This window comes from Lynx rufus, unplaced genomic scaffold, assembly GCF_022079265.1.
Source record: "Lynx rufus isolate CCGP_SWC_20201006 ecotype Redwood Valley unplaced genomic scaffold, mLynRuf1.p SCAF_14, whole genome shotgun sequence".
Taxonomy (NCBI): domain Eukaryota; kingdom Metazoa; phylum Chordata; class Mammalia; order Carnivora; family Felidae; genus Lynx; species Lynx rufus.
The window spans coordinates 15395019-15415790 of NW_025814828.1; the positions used below are offsets into that span (position 1 = coordinate 15395019).

Here is a 20772-nt window from a genome sequence, read left to right on the forward strand (position 1 = left end):
AAGTAGAATTCTGGCAACAGCAACCACTCCAGGAAGGCTGGAGACTCTGCCTGAATCCCTATTGGCTCAGCCTCAGAAAAATTTCAACAGGCTGATATGGTTTGGGGATCAAATTTAGGTCCTTCAGATTGGGAAGAAAAAAGGTCCAACTAAAAATAACTGAAGAGATTCCGACCCCTGGGAGTCCAGATTGGCCCAGTGAACTGGGAAATAACGGGACAGATGAACACGGGTCATTAAAAGTAAAAAATGATAAATGATGCGTGTAATCCAAATGCATTTTAGACAAATCAGAAAAATAGAGATAAGGAAAAAAGATTAAAAGCTTCTTATTAGGCTACCTCCTTGAGATCACCACTGTTGATATTTCAGGGAAAATCCATCATACATTTATTAATTACACAAATATCTAACAAGCATCTATTTTGAGACCACAGGAGTCAATGACATAGTGACAATTCTAATGGAGCTTCATGTCTATTGGCAAATCAGCTATTGCCCACCTCTCACAGACCTTGCTCTGAGTCACATACCAAACCCAGATTAATTAAAAGACGACACAGAACAGTGGTTCTCAAAGTGTGGTTCCCCAGAGCAGCAGCATCAGATTGTCATTTGTAAATACAAATCCTCAGGCCCCACCCTAGACCTTTGGAACCAGACAGCCTAAGGGCGGGCCCAGCTATCTGTGTTGTAATCAACACAGCTGATTCTGATACCTGCCGAAGTTTGAGAACCACTGAGAGAGGAAAATATACCCTGCAATGGGCTTTTCTTATCCTAGGATAAACCATGAACGCAAGTCCATGCCTCCCAGTGTTCTTTCTTGCCATTTTCATGGCGACATGATGGGCTAAGCTAGGGCCACTGCTCTGACTCCATTTTCTTGACCATATCTCGGTGTTTAGTTCCAGTTTTCATGCGTGATGCACATCACTTTGTGGGTGTGCTTTTAGCTTTACTACCTGCTTTCTCACAAATACGTACTAGTGCTGAGGAAGGTTTTGTTCTTGAGGAGCGAGATGACGACCTGAAGAAAGTACTAAGATTGAGAGCATCCTTTTGGAGACAGAGCGCGTAGGGACGTATTCTGTGCATGTACGTGCCCATCTGTCTGTCGTTCCCTCCTGTCACATAAAACCAAGTGAGCCTTCAGAGCTGTTCTTCGTGCCCTAACTTTGCTTTAATGAAGAAGTCAGAAGGAGAAACACGGCAATCGTTATTGTCTTTTGCATTTATCCCTCTCCTCTCTGGAGAAAACCCTTCAGAACGAGATCAGATATTGAGAGAAGTGAAGGCCACACACAGACATGACTCACCAGACTGGAGGTTTCAGTTTGAACAACCTCTCTGCCGCCTGGACAGCCTTCCCGACATCATTGGCCAACATGCTGACGTTGAAGAACTGACCCACATCCCAGTAATTGTTCATTTTCTCCAAGCTCCCTTTTCTTCCCAATAAACTGTTTAGCCGGACACCTTAAGAAAGTGAATTTTACATGAAGTTATGAAAAATATTTCTAGTTTCTATCACATTATGCAAGCCTTTAGACAGAGGAAAAAGTACCCACTTTATGTTGGCTACCATCTCAGGCAGGCTATCAGAGAGTAACTGTTCCTTTTGAAACAAAATGCTAGTTATTTGAACGAAATGCTAGTAACTTTTAATGCTGAATTTGTGTTACCAAAGCACATCAACATCTGCTATCAAAAATAACTTTACCTATTTTCCTTAGTTCCATGGAAGTTTCAAATTGCTGTCCCGCAACCATCAGCAAAATTGCCAGGTTAATTCCTGAATAGAGAGATGACTGGAGCGCAAATCCTCTGCGATACCTGCCAGTACAGAACCGCCCGACTCTTATTATGGTAGAAGCAAAAAATTATAAATAATGGCACAAGCCCACCTTCTCATGAACTTTTTTTTTTTGACCAACTAATTGGTTGTTTTCCAGATCCCCTCCCTCTTTACAAACAGCTACATCCAAGCACTCAAACAGCTTCTTGAAAATGTCATAATATTAACACTAAGGAGTTAAAAATTTTTCATCAGTTTTATACTTTTTGATGAAAAAACCATGATCACTGTATAAAATAAGGAAATTATTTTAAAGTGCACAGAAGAAATTTAAAACCTTTTTATAACCCTATCCCCCAAAGTAGACCACAATTTGATGTCCAAATCACACTTTAAAAGTTAGACTCCATTTGTACATTGAGCATTCTTTACTAGGCGAAAATTCCATCAATTGTAGGCAATTACTCTGCAGGGTGTTTGTTTGCTTCTATCACAAAATGGAGTCATTTTTTTTTCACGTACGAAGCAGTACCGGCAGGATCCTGGCCCCCAGATTGCTCCGAGAGTAGTGGCACAGCGTGACAGAAGAGCAGGGATCTGTCACCCTGGGGTAAAGAACAACATGCAAAATAGAGAGTACCATTTTTACACCTGAAGTTTAAAGAGTGCCATTTTAATTCTCTTATTCTTTTTTTTCTCTACATAAAAAGCTTCTTTCCCTTCCATGAGCGAGTAGAAATATCATGGTTGGGAACAAAGAATTTGATCCACGAAGTAACAACACTAAAATGTTGTTAAGCGGCACAGTTCATACCAAAGACTTGTAAACCAGGAAGAATTTGATCACTCGTGTGACAACAAGAGAGCTAAACACCAACAAAATACTAATTGTGGAAGGGACAACCTATCATTTAAAGTCGATTACAATTCAGTTTTATGAACTTTGGGGCTAATAACACAAGTATGCTCTGATGAACCAGAGGACACTAAGGAAGTCATTCCAACCCTACCCAATAAAATTCCAATAAAATTGAAAAACCTTCCCCCTCCTTCATTATGTCCTATGGTATTTGATTTTTTTTCCACTTTTACTATCAAAAGCTATCTATGAAGAGTGCAGGGAGGGTGACTTCTCTATGCCTCTTACCCATAAATCAAACAGGCCCAGCTTAGGGGCAGAGAAGACTTGAACTGGGAATCAGGACTGCAGTCCCAGGTTTGCCTCTTACCAGCCCCCTGCCTCCCTGTGCCCATGTTCCACATCAGCACCTGAGGCCCTGGGTAAGATAACCCCAAGGTCTCACCATACCAGAGACTAAGCTTCATTTGTTCCTATAACCACTGCCTTATGAAGTGGATGGAGAAGGGCTCCTAGGACTTTGGTGAAGGAGCCACAGGCAGTCATTTCCTTACCTGAGGGCTGAATTCTTGGCCACTGTGATGGGAACACAGCTTCCTGTTTCGGCTCTACCCAATATTAATTGCTCCTTAACACCTTGAGCGACTCCTACCATACAGTACATCAGGTGCAATTACGAATAAAATAAGGTCCCTGCCCTCCAAGAAACTATAGATCTACACACAGCTAGTGCAATTAGGGAAAACACAAACCTGAATGTGGTAAGTATCCTAAAACTACACAAATCCATGTCTACAGGGGCTCACAGAAGTGGGGCCACCCCCAGAAACTCGAGATATGGCACAAAGATGGAAAGATGTGCAATGACAGAGATTTGGAAAGGAAACCTCCAACAGAGAGAATGGCAGGAACAGAGATGAGAGTCTGCAAAACTCCTAAGAAACTTCAGTTTAGTGAGCCATGTATCAGGTAGTGGGCAATGGGGCTCAGGGTGGGTTGGAGAAAGTTTGCAGAGCACCTAGACTGGTATTCTAAGAAGTTTGAGTTTTTATTTAATAGGAAATGGAGAGCCATGGTGGGTCTTGGAGCTTTAGGAGGAGTAAGGCATAGTGGTTCAATCTACAAGGATAGACTTTAGAGACACCAAGCACAGAGCCTACTTGGAAAACTGTTAGAACACTCCTGGCAAGAAAGTAAAAAAAAGTGGCACTGACCACGGTGGTGGTGATGAGCAAAGACTGGCAGGGAGTGAGGCAAGATACATAGAAGGGCTGCGATGGGGAACTGACCATATGGAGAGGTAAATGAGTGAACATTACCAGATGTTAAAAAAAAAAAAAGTCTATGTGTAGGAGGCTGAAGAATGGTAGTGAGAAAGCAAGACGTTGGAAGCCATCCCTTGTGGAGAGGTGAGGATTTCAGCCTGGATACACTGCATCTTACATAGCGGCACCACCTCTGGGTGGGACAGATGGGCAAACGGGGGCTGACGTGGGGCCAAAGCTTAGGACGCAGGTTAGGCTGGAGATCGGCTAACGGTTCCATGGTGTGGGAGTGACTGGGATCACCCGGGAGGACAGTGGGTAGAGAGAAGAGGGGAGATGACACAGCCGGCAACGTGTATGGAAGCAGAACAAGGGAGGGGAGAGGGCAAGGGGAAGCAGTGAGAACTAGGAGTGGAGCGGCAAGAGCTCTCGCGACAGAAATGGGTGAGGTAAGCTGTTGGCTCCGCCTTGGAATTATGTCCAGGTTCTGACATCTCATTATCATCACCACCACCTGGGCTCAAGCCACCATCAGCCCTTCCCTGATTTACTGCAGCCGTCCCCTGTTCCCCACTTCCGCTCTTGCCCCTGTGGTAGATTATTTAATAGCCACAAATCCCTCCCATCCCAGGACACGTGTGCCTTTGTCACTTCTCCCATCCACAGCTGGAGTCTATTTGGGGGTAACCATGTGATCTGCTTATGATGTGACCCAGGGTGTGCAGAACGGACCCTGCATGAGTTCCGGAGCCTAAGCCTCGCAGCTTCCACCTTCATTCTCTCAGAATGCCGCCCACCAAGCTGGTCTGCCAGGATGAGAACCACAAGCAGAGAATGCAAGTGAACCACCAAGACCCAGCGCCAGTTGCCAAACGTGTGTGAGGCCATCTTGGACCTTCCACCCCTCCTGAGCCTCCAGCTGAGCTCATTTTTCCGAGTGAGACCAGCACTTTAGGAGTGGAACCAGCAGAGTGGCTGCCTGGCCAATCCACAGAATCAGGAAAAATTATAAATCGCTGTTTTAAGCCACTAACTTTTGGATTTGTATGCAGCAAATGATAACTGATACACCCCCTGAAACGTATTCTTTGCAAAACAGTGAGAATGCGCTGGTAAAAAAGCACGAAGGATCTCGTCACGGCTCTGCTCAGAGTGCTCCGGTATTTTATCATCTCACTCACAATAAAAAGTTCTTCTCTCCCATTTCCTGCCACTCTCCCCTGGCTCGTGCCTCACTGGCCTTGATCACGTGGAGCAAACTTCCTCCTCCTGGTCTCTGCCTCTGCTGGCCCTTCCTCCCAGAACACTTTCTCCACAGTTCTCAGCAAGGCTCATCTCACCACCCTCACAACTTTACTCACCTTCACTGATGACCCTGCCTGAAACTGCAGGTGACTCCTCCCAAGCCTCCTCAGATTCCCTGATGAACTTGTCCCTAGAGCCCTCATCAACAGGTGACATCCTATTTTTCTGTCTTTCTCTGTCTGACTTCCCTTACCAGCAATGCAAAGTCCGTGAAGGCAGGAATTCGTGTCCATGTTTGCTGCTGTGTCTTTATCCCCACCATCTAGAAAAGTTTCTGGCATACAGTAAACCCTCAATAAACTTTTGTTAAATGAACAAAGAAAAGCAGGAAGGAAGGATAAAAGGAAGGGAGGAAGAAGGAAAGAAAAAAGGAAGGCAGGAAAGAAGGAAGGAAGAAGGCAGGCAGGCAGAACTGAGAAGATAATGCGCTAGTGGCGGTGGAACACAGTTCTGGATGAAGTAGCAGGGAAGGAGCAGCTGGGGAGGAGCCTGGTGAGCCTCCTTCTTGCCCCTGTAAATGAGAGAACTTGTGGGAATAATGTCACCAGTACAAAATGCAGTTTTTAATGGTCCCTTTCAGAAAAAGGAATCTGGAAAATTCCCAAACCACATGTATGACTTTTTGTTTCTCCCCACCGTCAGTAGGCCGGCGCGCGCGCACGCACGCACACACACACACACACACACACACACGGAAAAGAAAGACCTGGATCCTTAGCCTCTGCAGTTCTGTTCTTTGCAGAGATGCACACGCTACCGACTAGGATGGAAGGTTTACCATTCAATGGCGCGGTCTCGGCTGGTGCCATCTTTGCAGTCCGAATCCAAGAAGATGTCCTTGTAGATCCTCCCACACAGGCAGAACATGTCGGGGGCCGGGTGGTCACAACTCTGCAGAACCTGGAGCATGACCTGCAGAGCCTTCTCACGGTCACCCGCACTGTTTCTCCTGAAAGATTTGTATGGTAAGATCACTCATGTCTGAAGCAAGACATGGGAGCATATGTGCGCTCGTTCTGGCAAGGGCTGGTGTAGGGATGCTGTGCTTTAGCAGGAAACAAAAGCCAAACAAAAATTCACTTTTTCATGTTCAAATGTAACAAGTGCTTCAGACCCACACCAGTAAATCTCACGCTGTCACAGTTGCTACTTGGTCCCTTCTCTCACTGAGATCCAGACTGTGGATGACAGCAGATGCAGACTGATGTGTTTGGGAAGACACACAAAATAACATGGCAGCTTCTATAGCTGGATGGACAGCAAGGATTGTGGAAGCTACGCCTGAATCATGAGAATGACGTGGTTTGACAAAACCTTCTTTTGGAAAAGTGGCAGGGCCTCCCAGTTCAGAAAGCCAAGAGAAATTTAGAAATGTGTTTTGGCATTTCTCGACCTTGCCATCCTCAAACAGGAAAAGACCCCAGCAATTCCTGTTTTCCTGTCCACTGGAAAAGAAAATTTAGAAAATTGTTTCTATATTCACAAATCACAGTCTTCTCTCTTATTAACTTATATGGTAAAAATTTCATTTCATACAAAGGTAATGGATTCCTTCGATCATTGTTAAAATAATCTTTGCCACAAAATAACCCGAGTTTGTGGTTGTGAAATATTAAGGGCTCCTGTGAAGGTTTGGAAGCAAATGCCCATCAGTTGCAGAGCCTGATTAAATCAACTCTGGCTAATGATGTTCGTATTCATATTATAATACATTAAACATTTGTATAAAGAAACAATTACTATGTAATACTGCTATGGAGTGATCCCTAGAATTTGGTGTTAAGACCAGAAAACAAGGCACTGAATACTGTGCACACAGTGCTACCTTTTTATTTAGGCAAAGCAGACATGTGAATATTTACCTGCTTTTATTTGCTCAAAATGGAAGGATAAACCAAAAGGTAATAAAACTGGCTACCAACAGGTGGAGGGAGAAAACGTGCTGAAGAGGACAGGAATCCAAATTCACTTCTTGGGATGTGACTTGGAAACTGTAAGGTTTTTTTTTTTTACCAAATTATAAAAGAAAATGAATTAAAAAAAATTTACATTGTTCCCTAAAAACACCATTTGCCAATAAACACCATTTGAATTTGTGGCTGGAACCAAACAAATGACCCCCTGCAAGCAATTGGTGGCTTACCTACAAAAGACAAACTGGTTCACATGATTTTTAAAGCACAGCACTTTGTATTTTCCTAAGAGGATATAACTTAAGGAAAAAATATAAATGCAAAGAAATCTTAAATACTTTCTGGTAATCATATTGTTAGCAATAATACAGGAACTGGTAATGTGAAAACATCATGTAGTATAGAATACAACAAATGACGATGTTAATATCATTAGGAACCAGATTTTTCAGGGTAAGATACACAAACACAAAATCAAAGGAATTCAGTAAAAATCCTACAGTCCTAAATTTGAATTGAAACATCAATATAAAGTCATCCAGTGGTGTTCCTAGCTCTGTCTACCGAAAAGGACCAAAACGATGAGCAACTCAGTAGCAATGAGAACCTCCAAACCCTGACTGGGGTCTGTAAAAGCACCTCTTCCTACAAGGAACCAGGACTTCGTGGAGGAATGGCAGATTCCAGATATGTCTAAGATGGTCCTGGAACATCTTAATACAAAGACTCAAAGAAACTACTAAGTTCATATCAGAAAGACTCAGGAACTAACAAGAATCAGTTTTTGGCCAAAGAAGGGACAGTATGAGCATTAAAAAGAATAGTATAAAAAAGAATTGAAACATATCAACTATATTAAAATGATGATTTCATAATCGTCTTACAGAACTTCAGGGGTCACCCTTGGAGAACGCTAAGGAACCGTCTCATTATTTTTGAAAATTATCAAAGCAAAAATTAAGCAAATAGTCTCCTTTTCCCAGATGAGTTGTACACTGGGGGTAACCCCAAGTCATTGATGAGATGAAATGTCTCTTTAGAAAGTATTTGTGCTAGTAACTCAGGAATTATAAAATTCAAGTATCACTATTTTTGTAACCCCTAATGAAACAATGGATCCAGGCAATGATCGTCAACGGCCATTAACATCACAAAAAAAGAAAAAACAAATAAAGTACACAATCAACTATGAAGTATTCTTTCCAGAAAAAAAAAAAAAAAAAGAAACCAGAATCTGAACTAAGCCTCCAAATCTAACTACCAAGTTGCAAGGAGAAAAAGGGACAGAGGAACTTAATAAATCACACCACAGGGATACTATTACAAAATCCACAACTTTGGAACTGCTATCAGACAAATGCTTCCTTACCAAGTAATTAACAGGGAAAAGAAAAAATAAGATAAGGGGAAACCTATATACTAAAAAAGACTTGGGGCGCCTGTGTGGTTCAGTCAGTTGAGTGTCCGACTCTTGATTTCGGCTCAGGTTATGATCTCATGGTTTGTGGGACTGAGCACCGCATGCTGGGTTCTATGCCGACAATGTGGAGCCTGCTTGGTATATTCTCTTTCTCTTTCTCTTTCTTTCTCTTTCTCTCTCTCTCTCTCTCTCCCCCTCCCCCACTTGTGCACTCCCTCCCTCTCTCTCAAAATAAACAAATATTTAAAAATATATTAAAAAAGACTTAAGAATCATCTCAACCAAATGCCATGTATAGACCTTGTTTGGATCATGACTCAAAAAACCCCACTCTAAACTCAAAAGGTAAAGACAGAGAGGTACCTGGGAAAATCTGAGCATTGATACTGAGGAATTATTGTTTATCCTTAGGTATAACACAATCATGACCATGTTTTGTCAAACTGTCCCTCAGACAATACAGAAATAACTCTGGATAAAATGGTATGTCTTTGCTTCAAAATAAATCTGGTGTTGGGGTAAGACAGAGTGGATGGGGTGAGCAGGAAACAAAAATGGCCATGCAGGGATCATTACTGAAGAGTGGAAAAGGGGTACATGGGGGTTCACTATATTATTTCCTACTTTTGACTGTGTTTGAAATTTCTATTAATACATTCAATGCAATCCCAGTCAAAATTGCACCAGCATTCTTCTCGAAGCTAGAACAAGCAATCCTAAAATTTGTGTGGAACCACAAAAGACCCCGAATAGCCAAAGTAATTTTGAAGAAGACCAAAGCAGGAGGCATCACAATCCCAGACTTTAGCCTCTACTACAAAGCTGTAATCATCAAGACAGCATGGTATTGACACAAAAACAGACACATAGACCAATGGAATAGAATAGAAACCCCAGAATTAAACCCACAAAAGTATGGCCAGCTAATCTTTGACAAAGCAGGAAAGAATATCCAATGGAAAAAAAAAAAAAAACAAGTCTCTTTAACAAATGGTGCTGGGAGAGCTGGACAGCAACATGCAGAAGAATGAAACTAGACCACTTTCTTACACCATTCACAAAAATAAACTCAAAATGGATAAAGGACCTGAATGTGAGACAGGAAACCATCAAAAGCAGGAGAAAGCAGGAAAACACCTCTCTGACCTCAGCCACAGCAATTTCTTACTTGACACATCCCCAAAGGCAAGGGAATTAAAAGCAAAAATGAACTATTGGGACCTCATGAAGATAAAAAGCTTCTGCACTGCAAAGGAAACAATCAACAAAACTAAAAGGCAACCGACATAATGGGAAAAGATATTTGCAAATGACATATTGGACAAAGGGCTAGTATCCAAAATCTATAAAGAGCTCACCAAACTCCACACCCGAAAAACAAATAATCCAGTGAAGAAATGGGCAGAAAACATGAATAGACACTTCTCTAAAGAAGACATCCACATGGCCAACAGGCACATGAAAAGATGCTCCACGTCGCTCCTCATCAGGGAAATACAAATCAAAACCACACTCAGATACCACCTCACGTCAGTCAGAGTGGCTAAAATAAACAAATCAGGAGACTATAGATGCTGGAGGGGATGTGGAGAAACAGGAACCCTCTTACATTGCTAGTGGGAATGCAAACTGGTGCAGCCGCTCTGGAAAACAGTGTGGAGGTTCCTCAAAAAATTATAAACAGATCTACCTTATGACCCAGCAATAGCACTGCTAGGAATTTACCCAAGGGATACAGGAGTACTGATGCATAGGGGCACTTGTACCCCAATGTTTATAGCAGCACTCTTGACAATAGCCAAATTATGGAAAGAGCCTAAATGTCCATCAAATGAGGAATGGATAAAGAAATTGTGGTTTATATACGCAATGGAACACTACGTGGCAGTGAGAAAGAATGAAATATGGCCTTTTGTAGCAATGTGGATGGAACTGGAGAGTGTTATGCTAAGTGAAATAAGTCATACAGAGAAAGACAGACACCATGTTTTCACTCCTATGTGGATCCTGAGAAACTTAACAGAAGATCCCGGGGGAGGGGAAGGAAAAAAAAAAAAAGGCTAGAGAGGGAGGAAGTCAAAACATAAGAGACTCTAAAAAACTGAGAACAAACTGAGGGTTTACGGGGGGTTGGAGGGAGGGGTGGATGGGTGATGGGTACTGAGGAGGGCACCTGTTGGGATGAGCACTGGGTGTTGTATGGAAACCAATTTGATAATAAATTTCATTTAAAAAAAGAAATTTCTATTAATAAAACCAAAAAGTAAAAGGTATGCATCCTGACTCCATTCCGTTTCTATAATCTGGAAATAGAAAAACCCATATATATATATATATATATATATATATATATATATATATACACACACACACACACACACACACACACACACACACACGTATATATATATATATTCAAGAATTTTTGAACCAAGATGCTTATTATGGCATTGCTCCTAACAGTGAAAAACTGAAGATAACCCAAATGTCCTCTGACATATGATAAATGTCAAATGATAAAATACAGTTTGTAACAACCAAACCATGGAGTATCATGCAACCCTCAGAAAGAGGCAGGTCTGCATGTAATTATATAGAAAACTTTCTGTAACAGTTCATGGAAAAAACATTGCTGAACTAAATGAATGCCATGATCCCATTCTTTGCAGTAAATATTATTTCCACTTATGTTCACATGCACAAAGTCTGGAAGGATACACATTAAACTGTTCAAAAAAATCACTGCTGGGATTTGCACAAGGTGTTCCTGTGCATGTTTTACTAATAACTATTCTAATAAATAATAAAGAGATTATTCTTTTTAATTTCTTGGCAATTTGACAACAGGCTCTTTTATGCTTTCTTTCCTGAGGACCTGTAAGTCATAAAACTCTGCATCATTCAAGACAACAGATTAGTACGTCAAACAGCTTTTCTCAATGCGGGTTCTGCTAGTGAATTAAGCTCCAGAGAAAATTATTTGATTATCTGAGTAACTATTTTCTCCATTCTCCCAAGTATGGTACATAGGTAGCCCCATTCTGGATACTTAAGAGAGTTCATTCGATTGATACAATGGATGCCTTAGGGCATTAGGGTTTAATTCTCTGTGGAACCCAACCCGGGTTGAGAAGGGCTAATCTAGACACTTGGCATTCTTCTGGAAACCTGCAGTAATTAGGCCTGTATTGCAACTTTGATTTTTCCTATTTTCCAGCCTGATCTTGCTCTCAGAGATTTGATCTGTACTCTCTTTGTCCACAGAATCCAATTATCAGCCTGCAAAACAGATCTCTTAACCAACAACCCACTCACGATTCCTTCCCATTTTAAAGAGTGAAGAGCTACCAACCCAACTCAATTTTACTACAGCATTGAAATAATTTCTACAGTCAGTGGCAGGAAAATGAAAAAAGACTAAAACTTTAATGAGGTACCACATTTTTACATCTGCTATGAGCCAACTTTTGAGGTGTGAAATTTTCAGGATTCTGAAAACAATTTACTTAACTCTTCTAAATGCTTCATTATCGATCTGAGTTCAGGTTCATTTGGTTTTCTTTGGACCATTTACAGCAATGTTTCCCTTAAATTTTTTTCATTAACTTGAAACTTACCCTTGTTACTAAAAACAAAAGGTCTTTTGGGGATTAAAAAAAAGAACAAAAATAAAAAATCAAATATTTGCAAAAAATGAAAAGCAAGGCGATTTTCAGCTTAAAAGCCACTTTAGGACAGGTGCTAAATAGCTAATCTCTTTAGTTGTTAATAATCAGTTTTCAGATATGCTTATCATTTTCAGATCCCAAAGTATCCACGAACAAGTCTACAGATGAAATCTCCTGTGTTTAATCAGTCTGGCAACATATGTTTCTGACGATAAGGTCATTTCACAAATTAAGAGAAAGATATGAACTAAGACAGTGGGGTCGCAACGTTGGCTTGCACATTAGAATCACCTGGGAAACTTCAAAAACCTCGGTGTTCAGGTTGCACTTGAGACCAGTTACATCAGTCTCTGGAGATGGGATCCAGGCATTAGTGTGACTTACCCTGGATGTTCTGTAGGTCTGCATCACTGCTAAGTCCCAGTGACCGCTTCTAAGCCCTTGTGTTATCTGACCTACCAGCAGCATTTGATAGCTGAGTACTCCTTCCTCTTTGGATTACCTTCTTCATTCGGCTTGCAGGTCACCATACTCTCCTCATTTTCCTTCTACTTGAGTCTAATTTTCTGGTTCCTATTCATCTCCCTAGTCTTTTAACACTGGAGAGTCCTTAAGCATAATCCTTGGATGTTTCTTATCTGTAACTACACTAGATCCCTTGGTATATCATCTACTGTCCTGCTTTTCCAAACATCTATATCTTGATGACTCCCAAATTACTATCTCCAGCCCAGAGCTCTCCCCTGAACTCCATATCCAACTGTCTTCCTAGCATCTCACTTGCATGTCTAATACCTCAAACTTGATGTGTCCAAAACTTAACTGCTGATTGTCCCATCAAAGCTATTCTTCTCCATCTTATTTAAGAATGGCCAGTCCGTTCCTCCTGTTTTTCATGCCAAAAACTTTGGAGTCATGCTTCATATCGCTAGTATCTTTCATTCGATCAAATAATTCTGTTAGCTTTTATTTTAAGCCATATCCAAAAATGGGCTACTCCTCATGACCCCCACTGCTACTACCCTGACCCAAATAACCATCATTTCCTGCTTTCACCCTCTACAATCTATTCTCAACACGGGAGTCAGAGTGATCCTGCTAAACACTGAGTCACGTCATGTCACTCCACTACTCAAAACCGTCCACGCAAATGCCAATCATATATCTGACAAGGGGTTAATATCAAAAATATATAAAGAGTTCATCCAACTCAAGAGCAAAAAAAGTCTGATTAAAAAATGGGCAGAGGACCTGAAGAAACATTTTTCCAAAGAAGGCATCAAGACGGCCAATGGTAAAGACAGCAGGCAGACACAGGAAAAGATGTTTGATACCACTCATCATCAGGAAAATGCAATTCAAAACCACAACAATCACCTCGCACCTGTCGGAATGGCTAAGATCTATTAAAAAAAAAGAAATAAGTGTTGGTGAGGATATGGATAAAAGGGAACCCTCATGCACTGTGGGTGGGATGCAAATTGACGCAGGTGCTGTGGAAAACAGTATGGAGACTTGAAAAAATGAAAAATGGAACTACCATATGATCCAGCAATTCCATTTTTGGGTATTTATCTAAAGGAAACAAAAACACTAACTCTAAAGGATATCTGCACTCCCATGTTCACTGCATTATTTACAATAGCAAAGACCTAGAAGCAACCTAAGTGTCCAACAGATAACCAGAATGTGATATACATACACAGTGGAATATTGTTCAGTCATAAAAAGGAATCTTGCCATTTTCAACCGCATGCATGGACCCTGAGGGCATTGTGCTGAATGAAACAAGTCAGAGAAAGACAAATACTGTATGATCTCACCTATACGCAGAGTCTGAAAAAAGCAACCAAACCAACCTCAACCAAGCTCACAGATACAGAAGACAGACAGACTGGTTGCTGCCAAAGGTGGGGGGTGGGATGTGGGTGAAATGGGTGAAGGGGGTCAAAAGGTATAAACTTTCAGTTACAAAATACATGTGTCTTGGGGATGTAATACATAGCATGGTGACTGCAGCCAATACTGTATTGTATATTTGAAAGTTTCTGGGGCTCCTGGGTGGCTCAGTTGGTTAAGTGTCCGATTTCAGCTCAGGTCATGATCTCACCACTCGGGAGTTTAAGCCCCACTATCATATGGTAGTTCCCCACTCTGAGCTGTCAGCACAGAGCCTGGAGCCTGCTTCAGATTCTGTGTCTCCCTCGCTCTTTACCCCTCCCCTGCTCATGCTCTGTCTCTCAGAAATAAATGTTAAAATTTTTTTGTTTAATAAAAGAAATTTTAAAAAAGTTCCTAAGAGAGATCTTAAAGGTTTTCCTCACAAGAAAAATATTCACAATTATGTGTGGTGATGGATGTTAGTAAGACTTCCTGTGGTGATCATTACACAAAATGTACATACATCAAATCATGATGTTATACACCTGAAACTAATATGTTATATATCAATTATATCTCAAAACCAAAAATAACAAAACACCCTTCCAGAGGCTCCCATCGCAGAGCCATTGCCAATTTTCTTTCAGTGGCCTACAAGATTCTGTAAGACCTGGCTCCCGGTTATTTCACAGAGTAGGGGTCCTCTGCTCCAGCTGCACAAGCATCCCTGCCGTTGCACGTGCTGATCCCTCTGGCTGGAATGTTCTTCCCCAATATATTTGCATGGTATGTTCCCTCATCTCTCATTTTTTTCCATGTCACTCTCTAGTAAGTCAAGTCTTCTCTGAGCACTCAGCTCATAATTGTAACCTGCCCCACCAACCTCCCTACCACCCTAACCTGTTTTAATAATTTTACTTAGTTTGTATGGTGTCTCCCCATTAAGAATGTAAGCTCCAAGAGGAAGGGATTTTTCTGTCTGGTTTGTTTACTGCTATGCCCCAAGGCTTAGAACTCAATCTAGCACATAAGTAGGTGCTCAATAAGTATCTGTTAAGTTGTCTGTTAAATGGATGACAAACTGAGCAAGACTAAATGTAGTGACATGAAAAGATCTCCATCCATTGACTGTTAAGTGAACAAAGAAAATTACAGGGGCGCCTGGGTGGCTTGGTCAGTTAAGCGTCTGAATTTGGCTCAGGTCACGATCTCACGGTTCAGGAGTTCGAGCCCTGCACTGGGCTCTCTGCTGTCAGTGCAGATCCTGCTTTGGATCCTCTGTTCTCATCTCTCTCTGCCCCTCCCCCCTCTTTAAAAAGAAACATTTTTTTTTTAAATTACAGAGCATCTCCTGTATTGTAAAAACCCTGCAGTATGACATATTGAATAGTATGTAAATTCACAGAACTGAAAGGATATACACCAAACTGATGAGACAGATTACTTCTGGAACATGAGTGGGACTAGAGATTAGAATCACAAGGGACAGTTTCTTTAAACGTTTTTTTCCCCAGGTTCTTCCCAAAATATATAAGTGTATTTCTTATTTATGCAATAAAACACACAGAGTAAAAACAGAACATTGGACTGGGATTCCTACACAGCTAGATTCTGGTTATTTTTATACCATTTACTACCCATGTGAATTTTGAGCAAGTTGCTTACCCTTTCTGGGCCTCAGTTCTTCATGTGCAAAGTATGTTGGACTTTGCTTACTTCACCAGGCAACGGGGAACTACAGGTCTGCCAGAGCCTTCATTGGTTACTAAGCATCCTGCCTGCCTGTCTTTTCTGTACTGTGTGTCTGTAAGAGAAAGCTCATAGGGTAGGAGACAGAGTTCCAAAAAATCTTTTTTTCTACACAAACACTCAGAATTAACAAGCAAAATGTCTCACTAGACCAGTGTCCTTTCTAGGACAGACTCTGTCTTAGGCTGCCCACCAAAAACCTCTGAAGACACTCCTGCTTCCAATTAGGAGTAGAAGACTGTGAAAGGACTTCCACTCTCACAGTAACAATAAAAACCTAGACAATATATAAACTACTGAAGAGGAGGAAGAACTTCCTTGATTAATTCCACAGGAAAACAATGCTTTCAGAGCTGAGCAAAGAGCCATGACAGCATCCTCACTGGGGTGCCTGCTCTAGGTACTGACAAATCGAAGAGGGAGCCTTTGACAGAGAAACTGCACAGGGACAAAGAGAAAATGAGCAAAGTTGTGCACAACAGCATGGGCTGATGGGAAAGAACGGAATCTGGAAGGGTCCCCAGCCAAAAACTAATCGCTGAGTGTAAGAACTCCCTAGCAGCACACTTGCCCACTAAATTTTTCCAAGAAAGCCGTGATGAAGGGGAAGCTCAAAGTAAAAAAGAGATCACACGCATTATCATAGCACTCAGATGTGGGTCACTGTGAAAACTGAATCCAAAAATTACACAAACAGCAACTCAAAATCTTCCATGCTCAAATACTGACAAGATCAGAAAGGTAGCAGAGAGACAAGAGGTGGGAGGTCAGACTAACCGCAAGTAAACTGATTAGAATTGAGTCCAGTCCCAACCCAGCTACTCTCTAGGAGAAATATGAAAAAAAATCAGTCATATATGTTAACTGCCAGACCTAAGACAGGGCTCAGATAATCAAGGTAATAAACAAAACAAACTGAAATTATACTTCAGCCTCCACTGTTTTGTTTTTTCCCCACTGTTCTTTTAGATAAAATGTCTAAAATAAAACTGAGATGTGCACAGAAGAAAATGTGACCCACGATCAAGATAAAACATAATCAATAGAACCAGACCCAGAAATTGACAGTAACTTTAAAACTGTTATAAACATGGGCACCTGGGTGGCTCAGTTGGTTAAGTGTCCAACTCTTGATTTCGGCACAGGTCACGATCTCACGATTCAGGAGATTGAGCCCCACTTGGGCTGTGCGCTGGCAGTGTGGAGGCTGCTTGGGATTCTCCCTTTCCCTCCCTCTTTGCCCCTCCCCACTCACATTCTCTCTCAAAATAAACTTAAAAAAACTATTACAAAATGTTTAAATATATATATGTATACATAAAGCATGTATCTGTGAAGAAATAAGATATTTTGTGAGAGAAATGGAAACTCTCAAAAAAAAATGAATAGAAGTCCTAAAACTAAAAAGTTAAAAAAACAAAAACACTGAATGAACACAGCATCAGATCTGGACACGGATAAGATCGGGTGTGTTCAGGGTGGTATGGCCATAGACCAGATTTGGGCCCTCTGAAACACAGGATCAGTGACCTGGAATATGGGCCAAATGCCATTATCCAAATGGGGCTGGATGGGCACGGGAGGAGAGTTGACAAGGACAAGGGCAAAAGGAAACTTTGTGGCATAAAACGCTGTGTCTGTTGATCGTGGTAATAGTTATATGAGACTATTTATTTGGCTAAAGTCATCAAACTGTGCACTTTAAATGGGTGCATTTTACTGTACGGAAGTTCTACCTTATACCTTAATAAAGCTGGCTCTAAAAATACATAGAACCCATCAATGTCTCTGAAAGGTAAGTGTCCTGCTGGGCCAGTCAGTGCTCTGTTCGCCTTCAGATAACACCCCTCTTTCACCTGCTCTGCTCTGCATCACAGGGGAGCGGGCTCCTCCAGGATGCTTCTGGGCTTCCTGGTCAGCTGATTACCAGCAATGAGCAGCCAGTGGAAGACGATGGTGGACAAGTATCTGGAGGAGCGGAAGAATGAAGTAGCCATAATACTTTCTCCCCTTTTTTGTCTGTGTTTCCTGTGGTGGCTCTAGAAACAACTGCATCTCTTCTATAGATCTAGCTCCCAAAAGGCTGGCGTGTAATGGTTTCAAGTGATCCTGGCTCCTAGATTCTGATCACATCACCTCTTTCCTGTATCCATCCAGCCAAAGGAGGGATGGTAGCAGCTTCCTGTACATGTTCATTTCTGAGTGGCCTCAGTTCCCTGTTTGGCTTCTCAGCTCTTCCATCACCTGTGTAACCAATTCCATGTATTACATTTCCTCTACTTTAAATACTTAGAGATTTGTTTCCTGATTGGATCTTGACAGATATACACCTGCCACAAGGAAGCAGGTGTCTTAGTCTGGCCAGATGCCTCGCATTTACATACGGAGAAGGGAACAGTTACAGGCAACCTGTGTTTGAGTGTGAACAATGCCCAGAACCAAAGAAATGCATGAACCAGAATGGTTGGTTTCTTACATCAGGGCAGAACCACTATTAAATCATCCTATCCTTGCCTCCATCATCACCACCTTTTCCAGTCCCCTGGGACGACCAAGCAACATCTATAAAGGTTGGGCTTGGGGTGCCTGGGTGACTCCGTTGGGTAAGTGTCTGTCTCTTGATTTCGGCTCAGGTCATGATCTCATGGTTCGTGAGTTTGAGCCCCGTGTCGGGCTCTGCACTGTCAGCACGGAGCCTGCTTGGGATTCTCTCTCTCTGCCCATTCCCTGCTTTCACACATGCATAGTCTCTCTCAAAATAAACATTTAAGTTTATTTATTTTGAGTCACAGAGACAGTGTGAGTGGGGTAGGGGCAGAGAGACAGGGAGACAGAGAATCCCAAGCAGGCTCCATGCTGTCAGTGCAGAGCCCGGTGTGGGGCTCAAACCCACGAAACCACGAGATCGTGTCCTGAGCTGAAACCAAAAGTTGGACGCTTAAATGACTGAGCCACCCAGGTGCCCCTCAAAAGAAACATTTTTAAGAAAAACATTTTTTACAGTGGACTGGCAGGCCATAATTTCGAACAGGGCACTTCGAAGGCTGGCTCTCCCATTTTCACAAAGGCAACAGGAGGTGAAGAATATTCTTGCTGCACTCTTGGTTCTGCTGACAGACTCTCAGGGATCTCCACATGGACAGATCCAGTTAAACTCTACTTCTTATTTACAAGCTGCAGTGGTAACTAGGATGTGTTCACTAAAACCCATTTATTATTTTTTTCTGGGCCCTCAGCCAGACCACATTTCCCCACTTCTCTTGCAATTAGGTTGGCTGAGACTGAACTTTGGCCAATGACATATGCTAACAAGTAACAAACATCACTTCCTGACCAGGCTCATACAAACCTCCCTGGTACAGTCAAAAGTGGAAACCACCCTAATGTCCATCAACTGATAAATGAATAGATAAAACGGGGTCCATCAGTACAATGGAGTATTTTTCAGCCACAGGAAGTAATTTAGTACTGATGTATGCTACAACATGAATGAACCTTGACAAAATTATGCTAAGTGAACGAAGTCACCCAGAAAAGATCACGTATTATAGGATTCCATTTATATGAAGTGTCCAGAATAGGCAAATCCAGAGAGACAAAAAGAGATGAGTGGTTTTCTCGGGCTAGCAGCTGAGGTGGGGGAACACGGAGTGACTGCTAATGGACTGCCAAAATATTAACAGTGGTTGTTTAGGGCTGGGAAGGGGAGCTAGGGGGTGGAAGGGGGATGGTGGCTGGTAATGGGTTCAGGATTTGGGGGGGACAAATGATGAAAATATTCTAAAACTGATTACTGTGACGGTTGCACAACTTTGTGAATATACTAAAAATCAATGGCTTGTACTCTTTAAATGGGTGAACTACAGAGAATGCAAATTATATCTCAATAAAGCTGTTACAACACACACACCCCACACAAAACATCCTTGGCAATTCAGCATGGTCTCTCTTATCATCTGGTGAAAGGAGAGCAGAGGATCGAAGAGAGGGCAGAGCACCAAGATGGAAGGAGACTGAATTTTCAATCACCTGGAGAAGAGATTGCCCAACCAGGATACATCCACACTGGAATGATTCGTAAGTGAAAACAAACATTCATCATGTCAAGACTGAAATTGATATGCTACTTGTTATAGCAGTTACCCTAACCCTGACCAATACACAAGCCACCACCACTAAGAAGGCACAGGTTTCCTTGGTGATAAAGACCAATTCCCCTCTGAGTCTATATCAAATCCCATTTGAACAGACACCTTGGATCCCGCACCAGGAAAACTTCCATCACTGCTGACCGTGACCTGGCCTATGCAGTCTTTCACTTTTCTGGGATTCCCTGCTTTGGACCATGCCCTACTTTAAGGGTGGCATTGTCAGTAATTCTGCTTTATATTTTTCTGCGTACACTGAACACATACGACTTAGATATGTTTATTTTCACACATCTGAAGTTCAACAGGTTTGCCTACTACTACACCAAGCCCTTAACTGTAGCACCCAGTTATCACCATATGGATCTTCTCCAACTGTAGGCCACAGGTGATCACCTGAGTCATTCATTCATTCACCCCCTCAACAAATACTTACTGAGTACTTACTCTGTGGGTGGCACAATGTTATTAGGCACAGGGGAGGCAATGGCCTAGTATACTGTGGCTCCTGCCCCCCTCAGATTTAGTCTAGTGGGAGGGAGAATAAATATTAACAAGTAAACACAGAAATGTGCGTGCTATGAAGGAAGAGAGCAGGTGCTATGAGAATGACTAACAGCAGGGACATTGTTTTTAAGTATGGTACTCTTTGCAACACCAATCTTTTAGAAAGGGACATTTAACTAGACCCTGAAGGATCATCAGATTCAGTCAGGCAAGCAATGAGCATTCCAGACAGAGGAAGCACCCATGAGGAGAACAGCCT

General features: G+C 41.9%; 1 protein-coding gene across 1 annotated transcript in view; it reads right to left on the bottom strand.

The window, feature by feature from the left end:
* Positions 1–20772, bottom strand: part of MAP3K15 (mitogen-activated protein kinase kinase kinase 15) — a 124066-nt gene that overhangs the window by 49799 nt on the left and 53495 nt on the right. The window contains exons 7-9 of the mRNA XM_047075973.1: positions 6006–6176; positions 1724–1836; positions 1320–1479 (exon numbers count right to left, since the gene is read on the bottom strand). Of these exons, the coding sequence (XP_046931929.1) occupies positions 1320–1479; positions 1724–1836; positions 6006–6176 (444 nt within the window). The remainder of the gene's footprint in view (positions 1–1319; positions 1480–1723; positions 1837–6005; positions 6177–20772) is intronic.